Source organism: Anolis sagrei, chromosome 2 (genome assembly GCF_037176765.1).
Source record: "Anolis sagrei isolate rAnoSag1 chromosome 2, rAnoSag1.mat, whole genome shotgun sequence".
NCBI lineage: Eukaryota > Metazoa > Chordata > Lepidosauria > Squamata > Dactyloidae > Anolis > Anolis sagrei.
In genome coordinates, this window is record NC_090022.1 from 144,844,100 (window position 1) to 144,869,084 (window position 24,985).

The 24,985-nt window shown below is 38.7% G+C and overlaps 1 protein-coding gene across 1 annotated transcript in view; it reads left to right on the plus strand.

Moving 5' to 3' along the window:
* Window positions 1–2,165: 2,165 nt before the first annotated feature.
* Window positions 2,166–24,985, plus strand: part of ATAD5 (ATPase family AAA domain containing 5) — a 30,890-nt gene continuing 8,070 nt past the window's right edge. Inside the window, exons 1-17 of the mRNA XM_060763961.2 lie at window positions 2,166–2,378; window positions 8,431–10,139; window positions 10,433–10,487; window positions 11,183–11,353; window positions 11,982–12,123; window positions 12,925–13,006; window positions 15,546–15,727; window positions 16,474–16,634; window positions 16,945–17,089; window positions 17,543–17,821; window positions 19,527–19,623; window positions 20,302–20,378; window positions 20,685–20,830; window positions 20,919–21,069; window positions 22,517–22,681; window positions 24,213–24,325; window positions 24,816–24,909. Of these exons, the coding sequence (XP_060619944.2) occupies window positions 2,340–2,378; window positions 8,431–10,139; window positions 10,433–10,487; window positions 11,183–11,353; window positions 11,982–12,123; window positions 12,925–13,006; window positions 15,546–15,727; window positions 16,474–16,634; window positions 16,945–17,089; window positions 17,543–17,821; window positions 19,527–19,623; window positions 20,302–20,378; window positions 20,685–20,830; window positions 20,919–21,069; window positions 22,517–22,681; window positions 24,213–24,325; window positions 24,816–24,909 (3,808 nt within the window). The 5' untranslated portion in view covers window positions 2,166–2,339. The remainder of the gene's footprint in view (window positions 2,379–8,430; window positions 10,140–10,432; window positions 10,488–11,182; window positions 11,354–11,981; window positions 12,124–12,924; window positions 13,007–15,545; window positions 15,728–16,473; window positions 16,635–16,944; window positions 17,090–17,542; window positions 17,822–19,526; window positions 19,624–20,301; window positions 20,379–20,684; window positions 20,831–20,918; window positions 21,070–22,516; window positions 22,682–24,212; window positions 24,326–24,815; window positions 24,910–24,985) is intronic.

Genomic DNA, 24,985 nt, shown 5'->3' on the forward strand with positions numbered 1-24,985 from the left:
AGACTAGGACGTGGAACAATGGCTTCAAACTACAAGAGAGGAGATTCCACCTGAACATGAGGAAGAATTTTCTAACTGAGAGCCAGGCCCGTAGCCAGGATTTTGATTCGGGGGGGGGGGGGGGCTGAGTCTGAGTGAAAGAGGGTCTACCCTAGCAAACCTTTTGCATCGTTACCCCAATACCCCCACGCATATGGGATATATTGAGCATGGTGATCAGATCATGATATGAATAAACATAAGTTTAAATAATGCACCAGTAAGGTCTGCTCGTGGACCACCATGAGAATTTCGGGGGGGGGGGCTGTAGTCCCTCAAGCCCCCCCCCCCCCCCCCCCCCCCCCGCTACATGCCTGATGAGAGCTGTTCAGTAATGGAACTCTCTGCCCCGGAGTGTGGTGGAGGCTCCTCCTTTGGAAGCTTTTAAACAGAGGCTGGATGGTCATATGTTGGGGGTGCTTTAAATGTAATTTCCTGCTTCTTGGCATAATGGGGTTGGACTGGATGGCCCACGAGGTTTCTTCCAACTCTATGATTCTATGATTCTAATCCTGGGATTTGTAATTTGGTGATGACATGATGGCTCTCAAAGTGACCCATTTAAGGTGGAATCAGGCGTCAAACAGGGATGTGTTATTGCCCCAACTTTATTCTCCATCTTCATCGCTATGATACTTCACCTTGTTGATGGGAAGCTTCCCACCGGAGTGGAAATCATCTGTCGGACAGATGGCAAGCTGTTTAACCTCAGCAGACTGAGGTTAAGCCAAAACCAATGTTACAACAACATCTGTTATAGAACTCCAGTATGCTGATGACAACGTGGTCTGTGCGCATTCAGAAGAAGACCTACAAGCCACTCTAAACACCTTTGCAGAAGCATACGAGAAGCTCAGGCTATAATTGAAAATGGAGAAAACCAAAGTGCTGTTCCAGTCACCAGCCAACCCCTCTCCAATGCCAGAGATACAGCTTAATGGTGTAACATTAGAAAATGTTGACCATTTCCGCTACCTTGGCAGCCACCTCTCCACCAAAGTCAACACTGACACCGAAATACAACACCGACAGAGCAGCATTTTTCTGAATGAAGCAGAGAGTGTTTGAGGACCGGGACATCCGTAGGGATACCAAGGTGCTTGTTTATAAAGCTATTGTCCTCCCAACCCTGCTATATGCCTGTGAAACGTGGACAGTCTACAGACGTCACATGCAACTCCTGGAACGATTCCACCAGCGCTGCCTCCGGAAAATCCTGCAAATCTCTTGGGAAGATAAGCGGACAAATATCAGTGTGCTGGAAGAAGCAAAGACCACCAGCATTGAAGCGATGGTCCTCTGCCATCAACTCCGCTGGACCAGCCATGTTGTCCGGATGCCCGACCACCTTCTCCCAAACAGCTACTCTACTCCGAACTCAAGAATGGAAAACAGAATGTTGGTGGACAAGAAAAGAGATTTAAAGATGGGCTCAAAGCCAACCTCAAAAACTGTGGCATAGACACTGAGAACTGGGAAGCCCTGGCCCTTGAGTGCTCCAGCTGGAGATCAGCTGTGACCAGCAGTGCTGCAGAATTTGAAGAGGCACGAATGGAGGGCGAAAAAGAGAAACGTGCCAAGAGGAAGGTGTATCAAGCGAACCCCAACCGGGACCGTATTCCACCTGGAAACCGATGCCTTCACTGCGGGAGAATATGCAGGTCAAGAAAAGGGCTCCACCATCACCTAGGGACCCTCCGCTAGGACACTGAACTTGGAGGACAATCTTACTCGGACAATGAGGGATCACCTAAGGACTGGGTGGCCCACGAAGTCTCTTCCAATTCTATGATTATATTATTCTAATCCTGGGATTTGTAGTTTGGTGAGGCAACTAGCACACTTTGGGCAGAGACGACTTAAAGGCCTTGTGAAACTACAATTCCCAGGATTCGATAGCTTTGAGCCATGTCGCTTCCAAGTAGAGGTCAAACTGCATTTATTCTTCCAGCGTAGGCTCAACCTGAGCTTGTGTTGTGAGTGTGTGTTTTAAACAAAGCTCCTGAGAAGAGAGGCCGGGCTCTCAACCTCTGCTTCTAGTTTGGTAGGGAAGGTCACGTGACAAGGGCACGGCAGGGGCGGGGGTCCCTTTCCTCGCGCTCGGCTCCCTGGTCACGTGCGCTCCAGAGGCGCACGCCCCGCCCCCTGAGCGCTCGAAAGCCGCCCTGCGCGCGCTTTTCCGTTTCGCCGGGCTACTACCTCGCGCGCCCTTTTCTCTGACAGCCCGCCCGCCGGCCTTCCTTCTTTCCTCCCGGGCGCCTTCCTGAGGGAGGAAGGTGCCTGGCTGGCTGGCGGGGAGAATGGCCGTGGCTGCTTCCTCCGCCGACGGCGACGTCCAGGTAAAAGAGCAGAGGCCCGCGGGGGAAGGGAACGGAAGCCAAGCCTCCCCTCTTCTTTGGTGGGGTCTCAGTTTCGCCCCTCTCAGGCCCAAATGCCAAGGCATAAAGGGGGGTCCTTGGGGCGTGTGGCTTCCAGTCTTCCGCCCACCGAACGTTAGCCCCATTCATTTAATGGGGTCTTCTTAGGCAGGGAAGACTCGGGGGTGATTTCTGCCCGTTCCTTCTTTGGAATGCAGCTAATCACATTTGTATTGGTTGGCGCTATCCCATCCAAATAAGCACTAGGCCCTGACAGGACCTGGCGTTTCGCAAATGAGTTTTAAATGCTATTTTAAGGGCCCTTCGAGACAGGCCCTATATCCCAGGATCTGTTCCCAAGTTTTCTCCTTTAAACTGGATTATATGAGTCCCCACTGCCAGATAAACTGAAGACCTAGGATCAGATCCTGGGATTTATTTATTTATTTATTTATTTGCTGCATTTTTATACCGCCTTTCTCAGCCCATAGGCAACTCAAGGCGGTTAACAGGACAAATTTAAATGCTTGCAATGTCATAAATATAATTAAAAACATAACATACAATAAAAACTAAGCAAATCAATAAAATATAAATTAATAGTGTCTTGTTAAAAACGTTGTCCGGACTCATTGTCTAGTCCAAGGGTCCTCAGTCAGAAGGCCAAGTTACAGTCCCTCAAACTCTTGGAGGGCCAGATTATAATTTGAAAAACGCATGAATGAATTCCTATGCACACTGCACACATCTTATTTGTAGTGCAAAAACACTTTAAAACAATACAATAATTAAAATGAAGAACAGTTTTAACGAATATAAACTTATTAGTATTTCAATGGGAAGTGTGGCCCTGCTTTTGGCTGATGAGATAGGATTATTGTTGTTGTTGTGTGCCTTCAAGTCGTTTCAGACTTAGGTTGATCGTGAGTGAGTGCTGGATAAATAACCTTGGAGGGCCGTATCCGGCTCCCAGGCCTTAGTTTGAGGACCACTGCTATAATCGTTCCATTTCCCTGTTTCAGTTACTCTGCATTTGCAAATGCTTGTTCAAAAAGCCACGTCTTGACATTTTTCCGGAATGTTAAAAGGGAGGTGGCCAATCTAATATCTATAGGAAGGACGTTCCACAGCCAAGGGGCCACCACTGAGAAGGCCCTGTCCCTCATCTCCACCAAACGTATTTGTGACAAAGGCGGTAATGAGAGCAGGGCCTCCCCAGGCTATCTTAAGGTCCTAGATGGTTCAGCCATGTAAGTTGGGCCAGAACCATTTAGGGCAGTGGTTCTCAACCTGGGGTACCCAGATGTTTTTGGCCTTCAACTCCCAGAAATCCTAACATCTGGTAAACTAGCTGGGATTTCTGGGAGTTGTAGGCCAAAATATCTGGGGACCCCAGGTTGAGAACCACTGGTTTAGGGCTTTATAGGCAAAAGCCAGCACTTTGAAGGGCCCTAAGTGTATTTATTATATACTTGTATTTTAGCCTAAAGCTATACTGTATTATTTAATTGTTTTTTTTTAACTTTGTATTCATTGAATGTTTGCCATTTTTCACCTTTGGAAGCCACCCTGAGTCTGTTCAGGGGGATAGTGCAGTTTTAAAATAAAGTTGTTTATTATTATTATTATTATTATTATTATTATTATTATTATTGTGTCACCGTGGGAAGAAAGGTGAGGTATAAATAAAACAAGGTAATAAATAAATTATAGTCAATGTTTTGGTCTCTGATCTGCATAAAAAGGTGGAGATGAGGATTTTGTAGTGGTTTGGGAGAGTTGGTAGAATTGTGTGCCTCCAAGTGGCTTCTGACTTATGGCAACCCTATCATGGGTTTTTCTTGGAAATATTTGTTCAGTGGGGATTGCCTTTGCCTTCATCTGAGGTTGAGAGAGTGGGATCTGCCCAAAACCACCCACTTGAATTCACCAGGCCAAGTGGTAAATTCAAGCCTGGTCTACAGACTATAGAGAGGGGAAAGCTTTTGACACTTTCTTTCTGTCCAGCTTAAAAGTCCTGTTTCTGCATTCAGGCTTTTGAAAAAGTGACCTCTGCCCTTCTCTTTTGGGAATATTGACACTGCAAGTTAAACTGGTTGAACCAGCAATTTGCTTTCCCCCTGTTCAGGAATTCCTTTAGAACCGTGGTTCCCAAACCCCTAGCCCTCAGGTTGTTTTGGACTTCAACTCCTAGAAATCCCAGCCATCTTACCAGCTGTTAGGAATTGTGGGAGCCGAAGTCCAAAACATCTGGAGGATGAAAGACTGAGAACCACTGCGGGGAAAAGGTGCATTTCAGGGGGTCTGTTACAGAACAATCTTGACATCATCATTCAATTGCTTTCCCATGACTTTTTTCAAAGAAATCTATTAGAAAAGTAATATGCCTTTGCTGTGTAGCCATACGCCATGCTCTGTAACAAGTGTTAAATCACTGTCATAAGCCAAATTCAACTGTATTTTGTGGTGGCTCCTCGGCTGTGGAACACCCTTCCTACGGACATTAGACTAGCACCATCTCTAATGGTATTCCGCAAAAAGGTGAAGACCTGGATGTTTGTGCAGGCGTTTGAGTAATTTAGTGCAATCTGGTAATGGAACATAGGAATGGAACAATGGACGACGAACCTGGACTACGCTTGGATGATGAGAAGATTGGGTATGGTTGTTTTTTGTAATAATTGTGCATTGTAATTGCTTATTGGTAATTTATGGATAATGTGTTAAGTCAATTGTTATACTGCATCACAGTCTACGAACCCACACACTCACTCCGGTCATCAGGAGAGGCCCTGTTCGTGATCCCGCCCGCGTCGCAGGCACGCTTGGTGGGGACACGGGACAGGGCCTTCTCTGTGGTGGCTCCCCGCCTCTGGAATGCCCTCCCGAAAGATCTCAGACAGGCCCCTACCTTGGCGGTTTTCAGAAAGAACCTGAAAACCTGGCTGTTCCAATGTGCCTTCTCAGATTAGGAACCCCACCACCAAAGCCCAGAAGCACTTTAGTAGAGTTAAGATCACCCTCACCGCACACTGCACTTATATTTTAACCCCATATCCCTCCGACACTTCAGCACTTTTAATCCTGTACCCTATTCCAGGCCGGCTCAGTTTTTAATGATGTCCTGTTGTATTGCTGCTGTTGTTGTTTTGTGCTTTAACTGTTTTATTTGCTATGTATTGTACTGTTGTATTGTGTTGGGCTCCGGCCTGTTGTAAGCCGCATCGAATCCCTTGGGAGATGCTAGCGGGGTACAAATAAAGTTATAATAATAATAATAATGTTGTATGGAACCACTGCTGTTTCTACTGTTTTTACTGTTTGTGAACCGCTGTGAGTCGCCTTCGGGCTTGAGATACAGCGGTATATAAGCAAAGTAAATAAATAAATAAATAATAAATAAATATTTTAAGTGTGTATGTCATTTCTTCCTATTGCACAGATTCCTTGTGCCTGTCTTATAGAAGGGGGAAATATGGAATGAGTTGGGATGAAAGTCTTAAGTGATTGGATTCAATTGGCTCACCACATATATAGATTGTATATCTATACATTCAATAATCCATGACCTGAATATATATATATATATATATATATATATATATCTCAAAAGCCTACCTTGATTGTGCCATTTTATATAAGGGCACCATTTTACTGTACCATTGCATATAATGGAATTTGAACATCCTTGAATCTTGGTATCTACAGTGTAGTCCTGGAACACAGCACTAATGGATACTGAAGGCATAATGTATTCGCATTGTCTTTTTTGCTTGTTTTGTTTTATTTTGCCAAATCCAAACTCAGTTCTTTCTATTTTGGCTTGACCGATATACAGATTTATAATTGACATCACTGGAGTCTTGAAAACAAGCTACTGATGTTGACTAGCTTGACAAGACACTGTGTTGGTGTGCTTTTGTATTTGCTTTCTAAGATAATTTCAAAAGTGCAGTGCTTTCTTTCAGCCTAACTTTGTAAGTGAAAACATGCTTTAATTCAGAAGTTCAGCTTATTATTACTAAAGCACGGAAGATTTAGAAATGATAATTTCCTGAAGAGTTCTGTAAAGTTTAAAATGTTTCTTTTGGCACTAGAACCTGCTTTGAGTTGTCTGTGGGCTGAGAAAAGCAGTATACAAATTAGATAGATAGATAGATAGATAGATAGATAAGATAGATAGATAGATAGATAGATAGATAGATAGATAGATAGATATAGAATCATGGCAGGGGACTGGGGCAGGAGAAGTGTGTCCCTGTTGGTTCTTCTGGATCCCTCGGCTGCTTTCAGTACCATCAACTGTAGTATCCTCTTGTGCAATCTTGCTGGGATGGGACTGGGAGGCACTGTCTTACAGTGGCTCCATTCCTTTCTGGAGAACCATACCCAGAAGTAGCTGCTGGGGGACTCCTGTTTGAACCCCTGGCCATGTTCCTGTGAGGTTCCTCAGAGCTGTGTTTCGTCCCCATGCCGTTTAACATATACATGAAACCACTAGGAGAGGTCATGCGAAGTTTTGAAGTGTGGTGCCACCTATATGCAGATGACCCCCAACTCTCCTACTTTCCATCTAAAGTCAAGGAAGCTGTTGTGACCCTAACCCAGTGTCTGTCATCAGTAATGAACTGAATGAGGGTAAACAAATTGAAACGTAATCCAGACAAGACAGAGGTGCTTCAGGGTGGTTGGAAGGTAGATCAAGGAATAAGGATCCTGCCTGTTCTGTTTGGGGTTACACACCCCCTGAAGACACAGGTCTGCAGTTTGGGGGGCCTTCTGGACCCTACAGTGAACCTGGGTACCCAGGTACCTGTGGTGGCCAGGAGTGTTGCCTTTGCACATTTAAAGCTTGTGCACAAACTGTTCCCATTCCTTGAGATGCCAGATCTGTCCATAGTGGTACATGTTTTAATTACATCCCATTTGTATTAGTACATGTGATTTCTTTTAAAGGGTGTTTGGAAACCTCAGCTGGTCCAAAGAGCTACAGGAAGAGCACAACAGATCCACTGGTTGCCAGTTTGTTTCCAGACACAATTCAAACCGCTGTTTATGATGTATAAAACCCTGTATGGCTGAGATCCAGGCTGTTTGGCAGATATTTCTCCTGAGATCCTTAGGAGAGGCCCTTCTTTTAGTCTCACCGTCACCATGAGTACAGTTAATAGAAACATAGAGTTGGAAGAGACCTCATGGGTCATCCAATCCAACCCCTGCAGTACAGGAAAAACACAGTCAAGGCACCCTTGACAGATGGCAGTCTATCCTCTGTTTAAAAGCCTTCTAAGAAGGAGACTAAACCACACTCTGAGGCAGTGAGTTCCACTGATGAACAGCTCTTATGCTCAGAAATGGCTTCTACCCCTGTTATCCTTCTGTTCAAAACGTTTTTAAGAATGGGACAGGGGTGCTGTATGATGTTTGAATTGTTTTTATAGGCTTTTAATTAACATATTTTGCCACATAATAGTCGTGTAAAATATTTTCAGGGAAACACCCCACTGAAATTCATCTATACTTATTAAGGTTTTATTTAAAGGGTTGGGAGCTCTTCCATCTGTTTCCCCAATCAAATTATAGAAATGTATCACTTAAAGATATCAAAGTGGTAGAAAGCAGTGTTCCTTGTTCCTATACTTCCACATTCCATTCTCCAATTGTTCAATTTATATGCAGTAGAGATAGAACATTTGTCATAGTACTTAAGATCATAACAGAAAAGTCTAGTTAGCACCTAAGAACTAATGGACTTGTAGTGGTATATGCTTTCAAGAATTACTGGTATATCCCACTTCATTAGAAAACCGTTGTCATTTATAAAAACAGGTTCTGCTGTTTAAAAAACGAATATGTTCCCTCTACCTATCTTATACAAAATTGAATATAAAGCATCTATTTGCTTATAAAAGTAACAAGTATTTTAAATCATTCATTTTTTGAATGAAGATGTAGATACATAAGAAATATATATAGTTCTAACATTAGAGATGTTCAGTTATACAAACTGTTTTCTTTTTGTTCCCCTTTATAGCCATGCAAAAAACAAAAAGAAGATGATCCTTCTATGAAAGCAATTACTAAATATTTTGCACCATTAGGAAAAAATGTTCATAGTATGGCATCACCACCGAAGTCCAACAATATAATGGATTATTTTAAAAAAAGTTCTCCTACAAATGAGAAGATTGTTTCACCTGTAACAGAGAAAGAAAGCAAAACAACATGTTTATCTTTGGAAACTTCTTCCAAGTCTTCATTGAGGCTTAAGAGACGGGGAAAGAAGTGTCATTTCATGAATACATTAAATGATGTGAAAACCTCTGATTTTCTGATAGAAATTAATAGTGACGATAGTAGAGAAATACAAAGTTCAAAAGAAAAGGATTCTAAAACTATTCCCATTAGTCCAAGTATTCCTACGTTGATTGATCTCACAAATGCAGAAGAAACATTCAATGCTTGCAGCAAAAATCCTTCCAACATTTTTAGCTTTGAAAATCAAGAAAGGAAAATCAAAACAGAGGGAGATATAATAAAGACTAACATGAGAAGGTCAAAGAAAAGGAAACTTAAGGATGAGAGTGACTCATCTGAATGTTTTGTCACTGAAACACAACAGAAGGATCCATCTGAAATAGTTGATGAAAAACAAGTTGCATCTATACATGAATGTGATAAAAGCCCTTCAGTAAAAATTCAAGATCATGATACTAGTACACACGAGACACCACATTTAAATGACAATACTGTGACTGTTTCATTTGAAGACTTCCTAAAAAGTCAAGGAAAAAATGAAGTCGATCACATTCCAAAAGCACAGACATCGGATGAACCCATTACATGTGATGAAGCAGACAGCTGCCAAGATGTTCAGGAATTAGCACTTAAGAAAGTCACCGTCCTTGCACAAATCCATTCTGTCCCCCCGAAATCTCTTTCATCTCAGAAAATAGCCTCTATATTTTTAAAGCAGAAAAGCAAAAAAGCTAAAAGACAAAGCAGTCCACCCGCTTTGGAGGGAGAAGGTACTGAACAGATGACTTTGAAAAGGAGATCTAATGTTGTGATAGCAGAAGAAGAGTTGGAACTGGCTGTACTTGAAACTTCAGGTTCAGAGGCTGTGAAGTCTAAATGCACTGCAGAAGAAAGGTACCAGTTTATGAAAGCCTTTAAACAACCAGAATCGGAAACAATCAAAACAGGAGCTAAAAAGGGAACTAGTAAGCAAAAGGAAGTAGAAGGAACATCATCAAAACACAAACTGGAAGAGGAAGAATGTGAGGATGCTTCTAATAAAAAGCTTGAAAATGAAGCATCAGTTTTTAATGCTAACATTAGCTTCCGTGATAAAGATAGCAAGAGTGACATTCACAGAGTAAAAGTCAATAAACTCAAGAGGAAAAATAAGGTAATAAAAACAAAGGTAGAAGTTTTAGATATGAATACAAACCAAAAAAGTGAAGCTTGTGATCAAATTAAAGTTGGGACATCAGTTGACGCACAAAACAAACTACCTCAGAAAAATAATGGATTGAGAAGAAGTCCACGACAAAAGAAAGATAATTCCATACTCTGTACACCAGAAAAAGCAGGATTTACAGAGGATCTTACAAAAAACACATCATCTGCCATCCCTTTGCTGGCTTCAACTCCAAAAACAAACAATAAAATGTTTGATAAAAGTGATTTATATAAAGCCGAGATGATTACTGAACCTTTTGATTCGAAGAGCCCAATAAGGTAAAATTATTTTAAGTTATTTCTAGTTTACAAGTTTATTTTCATGCAGTATTGTTCAAAACATTAATTCTAAACCAGTACCAGCCCTTGCTGGACCCTGGTGAATTTCCAGGAAGCCAATTACAGCCAGTGAGCACAAATATAATATTGGTTCCTTGTACGCCTTTCCCCCAGAGCAAATAGCTTGGGAATCACTGTGTTACCCTTTTTTTCTTGAAATGACAGTTCAAAATGTATGCAAGTGGGATTATTGTTTGGGAAAAACATTAAGTGGGATTTTTTTTCTTATCCAGGATGAAATTCACCAGAATTAGTGTAACTGACCGATTTATGCAACAAAGTATAAAGGTATTGTATTGAATTAATTTGACTATGATTAATCTTCATAATGAAATCATTGGTACAGTTGGATTAAGTATTCCTTTTTAAGGCTTCATGTCTTGAATAATATGTAAAATAAGTAACTTGTGTACTAAGGAGTTACTTAAATGAAACTGTCTCCTCCCCCCCCCCCCCCCCCTCGGCTTATGCCATGTGAATGCAGGTAGCTGTCTTTTGATTTGAGAGAAACCTAGTTTCTTTTTCTAGTATCTTTGGAGCAAAAAAAGTAGGGAGAATTTACTACATTTTTATAACAGGGTAAGTGAACGATGGAGAAAAAATCATGGTTTTGTGGGGATTTACCTATGGTATCATATGGGAATCGCCCCCAAGCATTATTGGACTGAAATTCCTGGCAGTGTTTTAGATCCAAAGGTGTCTTGCTTGCAGAGAAAGTGCTCTTTTCATGTCAAGTAGGGTGCCTCACTTTTTGCCAATTTGTCTTATATGCTGTAGTAGCCCCCTTTGTCATATCCCTTACTGTTCCAGATAGTCTCTCATCTCTCAGAATCAGTGGGGGAGCTGCTACACCAGGCAGGGGAAATTAGTGAAAATCAGGGGACTACCTTGTGCAAGCAATAGTCACCTCTGCTTTTGTAGAGCCACAGTGTGTGTTTGCAATACTTATAGCCAATTAATGGTTTCTTTTAATTTTATGATAGATGAACACCAGTTCTAGCAACATAACCAAAGCAAAGAAATTGGTTGAGAAAGCAAAGGTTCTACAACATCACAGAAAAACCAAGACTGTTGAAGCTATATTACATGCACCTTTGAGGCGTTCAACTAGACAGCAGGCTATTGCTGATAGGAAAAGGTCACATAACTTGGAAGTAAGTGTATAAAATCCAGCCAACATATGAAATCATCCTTTCTGCTCTTGTAATTGATTTTGCATAAATATATACTTGCCTTTTATTTTTTCCCATCTTGTTATATCAGACTTTTTAATCAGACTTGTGTTATTATAGCACAGTGTTTCCCAATTCAGATATTTCAGGTATTTTTTTTTTATATCAACTCGTGGAATTTTTTTTATCATTGGCTAAGGCAGATACGGCTTCTGAAGGCTGTGTCAACAAACTCCTGAAATACAAGAGTTCGGGAATCACTTTTAGAGCATACATGTCAAAGATAATTATTTTTAAAATGTTGAAGGTCATTCATGATTAAAAGCTGACAACCCTGGATTACTTTTACTATTTTATCATGGTTTTGAACCATGGCCGCAAGTAGACAGTTTTTATTTTTCATATATATACCAATGGATGTGGATGATCTTATTTTCAGTTATTAAATATCCTTATAATGTGGAGCTAACACTTGGTAATTTAAATATTTATTGCAAAATCTGTTTCCTTGCATTTTGAATTAGCAGTGTAGGTGATCAAATGTTTTTACTGGTAGCCATAATTTACAATTTCTAATATTAATAAACTACTTCCTTATATTTGTGTTCAGGATTCAGTGTTTGCTCTGGATCCATGCACAAGCATTATTTCTACTGTTGTGGGAAACGTAAACAGACAAACGAAACATCGAAACCTGAATGATGTATTGGGGAAAAAAGCTGGAAATGCGAAGGCAACAAAAAAATCACATGGTATGTGATTTTGTCCAATTGCAGTACTTTACCTCCCTCAACTCAGATGTGTCTTTCTTCTACTGAGTGAACAATAGAGATGTCCATAGCTCCTTTTGCTACCTAAATGTGACACTGTTAGAGCAGAATTTTCCTTTAAGTATGGTATCACATGAAAGTCTCATTTAATTGTCATGTTTTCCACTTAATTTGTGTTTAAGGACAGATTATTGTAAAAAAATATTAGAAATATAGAAGATTCATAACTGAGGACAAAATTTAGAATTGTTGTATCTATTTAGTACCTTCTTGTAATCTGCTAGTCTCAATTTTGTCTTGTTCTAATGAATGTATATCTGTGATGATATATGTAGAATTTAGGACAGAATTGCAAGTTGGCTGGATAAAGATGCAAGATGTTTAATAGTCTATGAATCTGCTATCACGATTGGGATAGAAGGTTTTCAAGGCCACATTAGACATTGAAAATAATAATTAGATTTGTTTTCTTTACATTTTTCAAAAATCACGTTAGGGAGGTGCTGTTTTTGTGGTGGAAGTCAACCCAACATTCCATTTTCTTTGTCCTGTATGTGTGGTTTTGAACCATGGAAACATTTTATCTAATTAAACTAAAACATACAGTTTTTGCCCTATGAAGGGAATGAAGCTGTATGCTTCCAAAGTTGTTAAGAATCTAAAATATTAATATACTAACTGGATGTATTTTGTACCTTCTGCTATTCCCTGTGGCAACAACAGTTGTGCTGTGCTGATATCTGCATAAATTATTGTTAATCCTGAAATGTGTTGTGTTTAAAGGGAAAGTAAGAATGTCTTCAATAGTAAGGAAAAAAATCAAGAAGACTATGGATGAAAAAATCACTATATTAGATGAAAGCAGGTGAGTCCATTATACAATGTGGAAATGAAGTATTCATAACAATTATTGCATATCTAATTATACACTAAAAATAAAGTTGGGATTTGCTGCTGTGTGATTGCTGCTCCATGTGATACTGCAATCCAACTTACACATTTTGGTCATTGGGTAGGAATAGTGTCCCACTTCAGGGAATCAATGCTGAATAGAAGGGACTGCTGTCAGCCAGAAAGGCTTTACTTGAAGAATTCCCAGCAGTGTGTGCACACAAATGTGGGAGGGTAGGTGGAGGGAAGTTTTTAAAACATCCACTGACCACTTCGGCCTCAATCCCTAAGCAAACTTAGATCTGGAAAAGAAGTGTTGAAAATAAAAGTGTTCTGCTGAAATAAATAGGAAATTCTTATTTGCCTTGCTCTGTCTTTAAGTTTAGAGGTGGAATTCTGATTAACTCAAAAGCAACATAGCATAGTGCATCAGTCAAGTAATATAGATCAGAGCAGCACAGGGAGCTATCTTGGATATACCATGTCTATAGAGCCATTGACCATGTGGTAGCTGGAGTGTTTGAGTAGGGAAAAGCAGGTTCAAACCTCCAAAGCTCATTGGATGAACCTAACCTCCATGTGGTTACACAGTAACTGAGAAGAAAAGGGTAGGTTTGAAAAGCGGTACTATACACCACTCCTTAAAAAGAAGAAGCATAGTAACATTAGAACGAAGCTCACGGTAGCACAGCGGGTTAAACCGCCAAGCTGCTGAACTTGCTGACTAAAATTTTTGGTCAGCAATTTGAATGGGGGGCCCAGGTGAGCTCCCGCTGTTAGCCCCAGCTTCTGCCAACCTAGCAGTTCAAAAACATGCAAATGTGAGTAGATCAGTAGGTACTGTTTGGGCAGGAAGGTAACGGTGCTCCATGCAGTCATGCCAGCCACATGACCTTGGAAGCGTCTATGGACAACGCAGACTCTTCGGCTTAGAAATGGAGATGAGCACCACCACCCCCAGAGTTGGGCACGACTAGACTTAATGTCAAGGAGAAACCGTTACATTACTGTGCTAATCATATTAGAACACAAATATGATTAGCACAAAAATATTGTGAAGAAAACAGCAAAGGTATTGTTTGAAGACTTTCATGGCTGGAGTCACTGGATTGTAGTAATAATAATAATAAAACTTTATTTATATACCGCTTTATTTCCCCAAGGGGGGCTCAGGGCAGTTTCTAAGCAACATCACCAAAACATAGTTTTTTTCGGGCTATATGGCCATGTTCTAGAAGTATTCTCTCCTGATGTTTTGCTTGCATCTATGGCAGGCATCACAACCTCTGAGGATGCCTGCCATAGATGCAGGTGAAACATCAGGAGAGAATGCACCTAAATCATGGCCATATAGCTCAAAAAACCTACAACAACCCAAAATACCCAAGGTTCACCATAAGTCAGAAACAGGTGCACAAAAACAGCTTAAATAGAAGCTTTGTGACAGTATTCTGGTGCAACATAGGAATGGAACAATGGACGACGAACCTGGACTATGCTTGGATGATTAGAAGATTGGGTACGGTTGTTTTTTGTAATAATTGTGCATTGTAATTGCTTATTGGTAATTTATGGATAATGTGTTAAGTCAATTTGTTATATGTTGTATGGAACCACTGCTGTTTCTACTGTTTTTACTGTTTGTGAACCGCTGTGAGTCGCCTTCGGGCTTGAGATACAGCGGTATATAAGCAAAGTAAATAAATAAATAAATATATAAATATGTAATCTGCAGTTTCTACTGATCAACTAAACACATGGAGAAAGCAAGGCTGGGATAATGAGATCCATGCAGATTGACATACACCCTGGGATTGATAGTTGGCAATTCTTGCACCACTTGGTGGTTGTTGAGCCTCTTCTTTCTACCTGAGCATAAAGGCAATTGCAAATATATTGTACCACATTTAGCCCTGCATGGTGGCTGTGAGGAACAGAATTATTTGTAATCTCAAATTGAGTGGCCTATTTTAGAGTAGGTATAGTATTTCATAGCAGCTATGTATGGGCGTATATACTGGTATATAATTTCAGAAGGAAAAATTCATCTAAACTGTGTAGCAGTCAATAAATATTGGAAATACCTACCTTTTCTAATATTTTGATAAGCAATTCTAGAGAACTGCATTGCTTAAACAGTAGGAATGGTATGTTACTGTAGTATAGGAATTCTTTCACATTTTAATTCTTCAGAAAAAACATTTCCATGCTAATTTCTTTACTAAAAAAAAGTGTAATGAGGAAAGTCTACATCAAAAGTGCACAAGCAGTTCTTCTGGACTCAGGTCTGATAGTTACTTCTTCACAAATGAGAGCAGACTCCAACATGTCCCCACTCTTACAATGTTACTGGCTGTCTTACATTACTGATCCCAAAGTGAGAGATGCGGCAAACTTCTAGGAAACTTCAAGTTTCTCCTAAATGTAGTCTGAAAGTCATTGTTGAAAGTAATACATAACTATACTGTATTATATACTGAAACTTAGATACTTCTGGTTGTCATTTCTATTAGTGAAGATGGTTCTGAAAATTCTCAAGATGTTATGCAATTCAGAGCAAAACGCAACTTTTTAATGAGTGGCTTGCCAGAATCTTTAAAAAGGCAAATTGCAAAGAAAGCAGCAGCACTGGAAGCATATTCCTTGGCTAATTCCTGTTTTCAGACAGTTGTTCATGTGCAGCAGAAAGATGAGGGTGAGTATTGACCTCCTGAAATTATAACAGCCTTTGCCTCAAAGGGAAGTTCACATGGTTATCCCCTCATCTTGGCTTAAGGCAACATCTTTCCTCCTGCCTTTGTTACTCAACTATCATTTTAAAATCTAAATGTGTCACTTCATCACCACACCCACATCTTTTGCATTTCTATGACTATTCACACAACTTCACTCCATGCATCTGAGGAAAGTAATCTCTAAAGTGCCTCGAATTCCCGCTGCATACTGATATTACAGACTACACAAGCATCTTTTAGGATTTAATAGTGTGAGCTTTAATAATATGAACTTTCTTTTTTTAAAAAGAGTATTGTCTCCCATCTGCGTATTTATGCCTCCCATATGCGTATTACATCAGAAAAATGATAACTATAAGAGATCATATGCTAAGCCTAGAAATAAAGATCTGCCATGTTTCAAAAGCAAGGAACATTATTTTAAGCACATCTTGGTAGGAATTGTATATTAGTTGCAGCACAAGAACGGCATACTAAGACTGGAGGATCATTCCGATTTGCTTATTCAAGTGTATCCCTTGAGTCTGAATGCATCCTTTTAAAACATTATTATTTCTAAAATTATTTAGAAACAGCCTGGGTAATTATAAACAAACATTTTTTCAAGTAGGCAAATAATCTCCTGTCATTTAATTCTTCTGTAATCCTATACAGAATATATCCCTAAAGCTCTTTTTTAACTGTTATTTTTTTTATTCTATCATAGGACGTCTGATGTGGAGGTTGCCGTTGCCTTCATGCCCTCTTTTAACTAATTTAAAAGAAGTACATTTGGATGTAGCAGATGTCACAAAACTCACCTTTTCGCTTGGTGATTTTTCAGTTTTAAATACACAGCCTCAAAGCACCAAGGTTCCAAATGCTTTGGTTAGTACTTTGCACATTGTTATTGTCATTTGGTTGGAGTTACACTGTTCTGTCTTATATACAAATTCAGCTTAAGAATACAGCTACAGAACCTAAATTGTTCGCAATTTGAGGACAGCCTGTATTGTTGCATCCATGCTGGCTTATTTATTATTTGCTGTGAATGAATATCAATTTTTATTACAACATGATTTTTGATTCCATGTTCTGTCTCTATGTGATCCCTATCAGATTTACTGTGTGTATTATTTGTTGCTAAACTTATTTTCCTTAGAAAGTTTTAGTATTTATACTTCTTTCCTATTTGCAGTTATCTGGGTGGCGACCAGCTCTTACCGATGCACAAAAAAACTATTTGCTGGAGGAGATTCAGTTTTTCAACACCCATTTTCCTGTGAAACAATTTTTTGATTTAATGATGAAAAAACAAGCTGCTTCTGATAATAATAAGCAAGGTTAGCATTACATCTAATATTAAAGTGTAATTATATAAGTGGTTGATAAATTGTAGCAGTGGAATCATATGGTAACTTATTCAGAAGATCTGAATTTATTCTCAAAATAATAGTCATTGATTTTCTGGGTTTATTCCAGGAAACTTTGTTCCCAGACATTCAGTATGTTTCTGCAGGCATGTAGTGGTGTTTTTTTCTCTTATTATTTTGGCAGTAGCTTTCTCATATATGGCATGCTACTTCAGAAGATTCCTGACCTTTGAAAAACATGGTTTGTTAATACTGAAGGCTGCCAAGGCCATTGAAGAAGTCCACATGTCCATGTGTAATGCTGCACAATTTATTGTGCATTTCAACACTTGTGACTAAATTCTACCCTTCTATTACTCATTGGCAGTAACAAAGAGATGCTAGGATCTTGATATGTTGAATATTTTCTTTTTCTCTGACTAGTGAACAAATGTGAAGCTGTGAGCTCTGACACAAATAGAAAAAGTGATAATCAGAGAGAAGGCAAAAGAAAACGAAAAACTGAAGATCGCAAATCCAAAAGATGGAAACCAATAAAAAAAATAGAGGCTGACTTGCCAAATAATGTTTCCAAAGTATCAGATGTGAAGCAGGCTGAAATGGAAAATACAATCCACATAATAGAGGCACATGATACAGAAGAATCTGAAATTATAGCAATAGAAGACTCTGACTCTGGATCAGAAATTCATCCTGCTTCTGGTAACTTGCATGTTATCTATAATGCTCTGAAAATGTTGTGTACAGATTTTTTGTTAAGAAAGTCATATTTTATTACGTACAGAAATAGTCCTTTATATCTAGACATAAAATAGTCATATGGTTTGGAATTATTCCTCTTGACACTTTTTGGATTTTCATGAAGTTACTTCATGTTGACAGTTTAGAGAAAAAAACTGTGAAATGTCACTAGAGCAAAAGCCAGTAATACCTAAATTGGATTAAAATATTGTATGCACTGAAATTCTGGCTGAAATCACAATCACCTAGATCCAGAGAGCCTCCGGAATGATCAGAAGGTATATCCCATTGTGCAAGAATTAGGAAGAAAGGGGATTTCACCACATTTCTTCCTTAATCTCATAACTGGTCATGAGTATGTGACCCAAATTTTTGGAACCATGGAATTCGGGGGGAAGGGTGTCCTGAGAGCCAATAGGATTATTTCTGAATGAGTAATTGGGACATATTCTTGGATTTCATTTTTGTCAGAACAGGAATCTGACCACGAAGGACTCAGATAATACTATGCAACACAATTTGAATTTTTGTTGTTCCTAGTTTGAAAGTGCTATTTCCTGTTTAATTTTGTAGTACTTACTTTGAAAGTATTTGCTATATGCCAGAAACTTGGTTTTGGTAGCTGAGGGTAATACTCTTATTTCCTTGAGCCTAGGAACTTTGTTTGCAATTTTCCTTAATGAATATGCAGACTGCAAAAACAAAGCTTTTGTGATTTAATAAACTTTTCCAATGTTTTTTATGATAGAACCAATTAGGAAATGACATTTATAATCCAGGAACAAAAATTGTGTTACATAGTGTAATCAGTTCTGTATAGTGATAATTTAATCTTCTAGTTTTTCCGTTTCCTTTAATTATATAGTATGTTTGAAGCTGAAATGTAAAAGGCAACATGAAGATACTGAGGAAGGACAATAATCCATAGTTATCATGGTATGGTGTAATTTCCGAATAGGATAGCCCTGCTTTTGTTGTGCTTGGCTGTCACTGCTCAACCATAACTCAGCATGTCAAGAATAAGATACTATGACCTTTAGATTTAAGCATTTCCCTATATCCTTGCAGTCTTCTGTAATGACACTTGGAGGATTTTGCTTCAAATATACAATGACCTGCTTTTGTCTTGTCATCCAAATCCAACAAATTGGTTAATCTTAAGATTATAAGTTTGTTTGAAACAAACACAGCTACAAACTATGAAGATGTCTTCTTTAAATAAACCAAAATTAATATCAATTATAGTTTAGGGCAAGGACAGTGCACCAAACCAGTGGTTCCCAAATCTGGGTGTCTAGGTATTGTTGGGTGTTAATGTCTGTGATCCCCAGCCAACATGGGAAGCTTGGGTGATTGAGTAACATTCAGGAGCCCAGGTTTTGAAATTAGAAGTAAAAACTTCCACATTCCTAAAGATAAAGTGTGAGAAAAGAGCAAATTGGTTTAGTGTGATATCTGTATATTGTGGACTATACAATATGCAACTGTCTACTAAAATGTCACATTCCTTATAGTCAGATTGCTAATGCATTTTAATCAAAATTTATCTCACTCTGTAAATCAAGAGTTTTACTTGGCCTAAATACACTTCCCAAAGTGTGCTATTTTTTACTTATATTCATTGGATAATTATTAAAATAGCTTGTTTCTATGTTCATATCTGCAGATTTTGCACATGAAGATACCCTCTGGACAGAAAAATATCAGCCACAGAACTCCAATGAACTTATAGGCAATACTGTAGCAGTTAAAAAGCTCCACAGGTTGGAAATAAGTGATATTTTCCTTTGAAAATTAATTAATTATTGCAACACTTTCATATTGTCCAGATTTATATGATAATCTGTTCTTCAAATGTCCTTGCTCCAGCTCTTGTTAATGTTACAATTTTATACCATAGTTCATACTGACAAGAAGTACACAAGTGTTTGGCCATCTCCCAAACATTTAATTTAATTTAATTTAAGGGTTTGGTAGAGCTGAAAATACATCAGTTATACAGCTATGATATTGTTTTCTTTATATATATATACATCAGCTACCTTTCCCATATTAATTGCTTTCCATAGACTTTAGAGCTCTTTCCCTAGTGAGGTTAGAAGACCTTTCCTCCTTGTCCTTATGTCAACAGAGACTTTTATTTAGGTTTTTAGAACAAATTCTTTTTCAAAAAAGGAATTGCTGTGGTGTTTTGAAATAGCATTGTTAAAATCTCTTTTTAGAGTATGCTTTTAACAAGATTTAGTAGTTTCATTAGGTTTTTAACTTTTTGTATGTTTTAAATGTTATCTTTTATTGTATAATACTTTTAGTCCCAAGGTGGGAAATAAGTGGTGGTAATGACAATATCCTCCACATGTTTTAAATTTATTTTGCAGTTAGTAGATTTATACATAGTCTCACAAACAAATACAACAGAATTGTATTACACTTTTTTTTAGATGGCTCTGTGAATGGAAAAGAAGAGTTGACTGGGAGGAAAACAGAACTCAAAAAGAAGAGGATAGCACTCACCAGGGTACCTTAGAATGTAGCCTTAGTTTGTAAAATATAAAATTACTTGAGTTTTAGTTTGAGAACCCTGTGAGGGGTTACAGCTGCCTCACAGATTTTGGGGAAAAGTAAGATTGTTCATAAATAAAATGAAGGGTTTTTGTTTTGTTTTTTGTTTTTTTAAAAAATCCTAAACCACATTATCAAAGGAAGGATATAAAAAACCAAATGAATAAAAATATGTAGTAGAGCTGGCCATATGGAAAATTGCTCTGTTTGCATCTTCCTTGTTCTAATCTCTGATATGTTTATTTTGATGTCACCTACTTAGAATCCTCAGATATTGCGGATTTCCAAGATGACAGATCGGACAGCGAGGACGAGACTATGCTATGCAATACTATGCTACTTTTTGGTCCCCCTGGCATAGGCAAAACTGCAGCAGTTTATGCTTGTGCTCAGGAGCTTGGTTTCAAGGTTGGTAGAAGGTAATTATTTGTCTATTAAATGAGAGCCTACAAGTTATTTTTTTATAAACAAATCTGATTTTTATAATGTTCTGCAGATATTTGAAGTTAACGCTTCTTGCCAGCGTAGTGGAAGGCAAATTCTCTCTCATCTGAAGGAAGCAACTCAGTCTCATCAGGTGGACAAACAAGGTGTCCATGCTCATAAAGCAGCCTTCTTTAATAGCTATGGTACCAGCAAATCACCAAGTGAGTAAGGTGCTTATTTGTTTTATCTATAGTAGGTTTTTATATCCTGTTTAACCAATTCTTTATTGGTTAATTCTCTAGTTTTTTTTTGTTTTTTTTTTAGGTTCTGGCTGTTTGAGTTTTGCAGCACATAACATGAATAGTATAAGATTTTTATTTATCAAGTTCCTCTTCTTTCTTTCAAATACAGAAATCATTAATAGAACTCTCCTGAAGTGTACTGTTTCCCCCACTGTTTGCCTTATCCCACTATCACAACGCGTAATCTGCATATTTTTTTATGCATTAAAAGTATTTGCATTGAAATGTTTAGGCGTTGTTCTTTAAAACTACAATCATATACATTTTCCAGCATGCGATTTCCATAGATCACAGGAATAATAAATCTGTGTTAGAATGTGCTGCATGGGGATGAGATCTTTATGGGATGGTTTGGGCGGAGAATATTGCTTCTGAATACAAATTGGGACCATGACTAATGGTCTCTTGTTTAACTTGGATGTGTCTCATTCCATTGGAAAGAATCAGGATCCTGGACTAAAACAGACATTTTGTATGTTCCATTAACAGTGACATCTATCCCACGAGGCACTATCTATCTGTCTATTTCTTAGGGACAAATAGAGTAATTCTTCAAGAGGCCTTTGTGCATCACCATTTTGCAAAGAACACTTCTAATTCTAATTCTGTATATGTAACAGGGATCATTCTTAGTGCTGCCACCTAATTATAATTGTTTGGCTTATCCATGATAGAACTTCATCCCTCTATACTTTTGGGCACTTTAGTCACATGTGGCCCCAGTAGCCTATTTCTCCACACTTTCTCCAACATGGTAGGCATTTTCTTAATATTTTGTTGTTTCCCAAACTGCAGCTGCTAGGCAGCAAGTAATAACAGTACTGAAAATAATCAGTCTGCTGACGATGGTGCCTGTTAGTACTGTGGTTGCATACTTTCCATGGTATTCCATGTCAGGGCTTGCCTTTGCCTGTACTGTATGGCAGTGGTAGTGGTGACAGTGCTGACAAGGACTATAAAGCATCACTTCCAGTACCATTTGGCCACTGGAGTACTTGAGACTGTACATCCTGTCTGGAGGTACAAATAAGCTGGTGCACCTGAAAAAACATTCTGTCAGGAAGAGAATTTAAAACTGACTTTTCTATTCTTTAAATTGAATGGTTGTTTAGAATTTATGGTGATCTTTAAGGATAGTGGCATGAACTTCTAGTGCACATCTATCCGGGAAAGCTTGGGCATGTTGTTGTTGTTCTTGCCTGTCTCAGAGATAATGAAGGGAGACTTTGCTCCTCTTCATTTCTGATATTGTAGAGACTAGTGCCTCAGAACGTGTTGGAAACTGTATTATGAAAGCACATAAGAATTGTAATAGGACAATTTTCTTTTTGTGCACTTATAAGGCAAATTAAAATGTATATTTCAGAAAAAAAATCTCCCAGAAAAGAGTGGTCTCCAAGGAAACTTACAATTTCACCCAGAAAAGGTGGATTAAAACAAGGCTTGGCTCCCAGAACACTAGCAAACTATTTCAAAATTTCTTCCAAATGTCAGAATAAAGAAGAAAAAAAGTCACAAGGAGACAATAAAGGTATTTTAAATGTTGGATTTGTATGTTTATAAATGCTGGAGAAGGTTGCTCATTCTGCTTTCTTTCCTATCTGAAGAAATGTTGCTGTAGAGCTGTGCTAGATACTTAAGGTGAAAAATTTTACCCCCTTCACCCCCAAGTATTTTTCTCTTCTTATTCCCACTTTAGCTGCTACCCTGAACATCATGAGTCTTGGAAGTTATTGTCTATTCTTTTTTTTATCTGGGTGCTTTTGGCTTCTAAGATTTTCTTCAGTAAGTGTGTAAACTGTGAAGATCTCTTATTCTGCCAGTCAAAAATATGGTCATCTCTGCCTTTACCACTGACCTTTATGTGAAGAAATCATCCCGGTTTTATGTCAGATTTTTATTCTAAGATAAGCATCCCCATGTGACTTTGGCTATTGTCAAGTTCTTGTCTGAGGTGTTCAGGATTAGACAAGAGTTAATTTCTGTATTGGTTCAGCCCTTCCACTGTAGCAATATTGTGGAAACTACACACAGTGGGCTATGTCTCTTATTGATCCACTAGAAGTCTCTACAAAAATTAAGATAACATATAATTCATTAACATGAAGGTTATAATACAGAACTAGACTACATGCTGTGTGTGAAAGTGGTATTTCTTATAGCTGTGGAAACATGCCTGACTATTGTTGTAGCTAATGGTATAAATGTAGATTTCAAGAAGATGAAAATAAAACACATTCAAAATTCTAGGATCTTGAAAATGAACAAGGAGTTGTCCTAGACCTTCAATAAATCTTTCAAATACTACTAAAAGCCCGTGTATTGTTGGGAATGGGTTGCCCATAATATGTAATTATTAGAGAAATCCAGAACCTAACTATGGATATTTTATAGTAATTACACACAAACTTTAGGTAATGTTGATTAACTTAGAAATATATTTTGTGATACTACCAACCCTTCTGTGAGAACAGGCATCACATTTTAGTTAATTTACTCCTGATCTTATAGTTTTTAATTCCCTCCTCATGTTTATGCATATTTACAAAAATCCACAAAACTTTTTAGTTTTCTTTTTTCTGGCTGTTAAGAATTTGTTGTAAAATCAGATAGTTAAACTGGATATCTGAAGTGTTTTTTATGTCTGTGGTAGGCATGTTAAAGTGGGTTTAGGGTAGGCATGTGCAAACTTTTTGTTGGGGGTATTGCGGGTGGGGGAGGCCAAGGGCAGTTGGCATGGGGGGGGGTGGATAGCACATGGAGGGAGGGTCCTTCTCTCAGCCTGGGGACTCGGCATCCTGCTGTGTCCCCAGGCTGGAAAGAGGAGACACAGTGCTGCCAAGAGGTCTCGGCAGCCATGTATCTCTGCCTCAATCCTCCTCTCAGCTTATAGACATGGTGAGCCTGCCACATTTGCAAGCTGAGATGAGGGCAGAGGTAGATAAGGGCCGGAGAGAAGAGCCCAACGGGACAAAGCAGGCCTGGGTTTGCCCATAGCTTACTATAAATAAGGGCCATTTTTCTATTAATGGAAGTTAATACTGTGTTTTTTGTTCTTGCAGAAAATAAGAAAATCTTACCAGGAGAAAATACACAAATAAAATCAGTAAAAAGGGAGAGCAAAGAAGAAGAATCAAGTAAAAAATGTGCAACTTCACTTATCCTCTTTGAAGAGGTATGGCATATAAATTAGGGGTGGCCAACTGTGGAGGGATCAGGACCCATTTCCCCCTAGCCCCACCAATTAAGCTTCTTCAGCATGTATGTGTCACTTCCAGTTGCCATTTGGCTTATCTTCATTCACCAGCCGGGTTCGAGACGGGGTGGGACCAAGAGGAGAGTCTCTCCTGATGTTCGCAGTGTCTGGGCAGGTTCATATGAGGCAATGCGGTTGGCCAGGTAGTCTGGACCCAAACCGTTTATGTGGCCTCTGCATAGTTAAGAGAAGCAAACCTGCTTATTTTTCCACATGGAATCCAAACACGTTTGTCATGTTTCTGCTGAAGTAAAGCTAGGGCAAAACAGATTATCAATTCAACTCACCAGAAGCGGAGACAAGTAAACTTTCTGTTCCTGACCAGAACAAATTATGGCTTTTGGGCACACAAAGCTATTGTCATTGAAGTCTCTCTTCTTCAATAACTAAGCATTTTTATTTTTCATAGGTTGATATAATATTTGATGAAGATGCTGGATTTCTAAATGCAATAAAGACATTCATGACAACTACCAAGAGGCCTGTCATTCTTACTACTAATGGTGAGTATTATTATTTATAAGTATCTGAATATTTTCTGGAATGCATTAAAATTATATTGAAAAATATTTGGAGGTT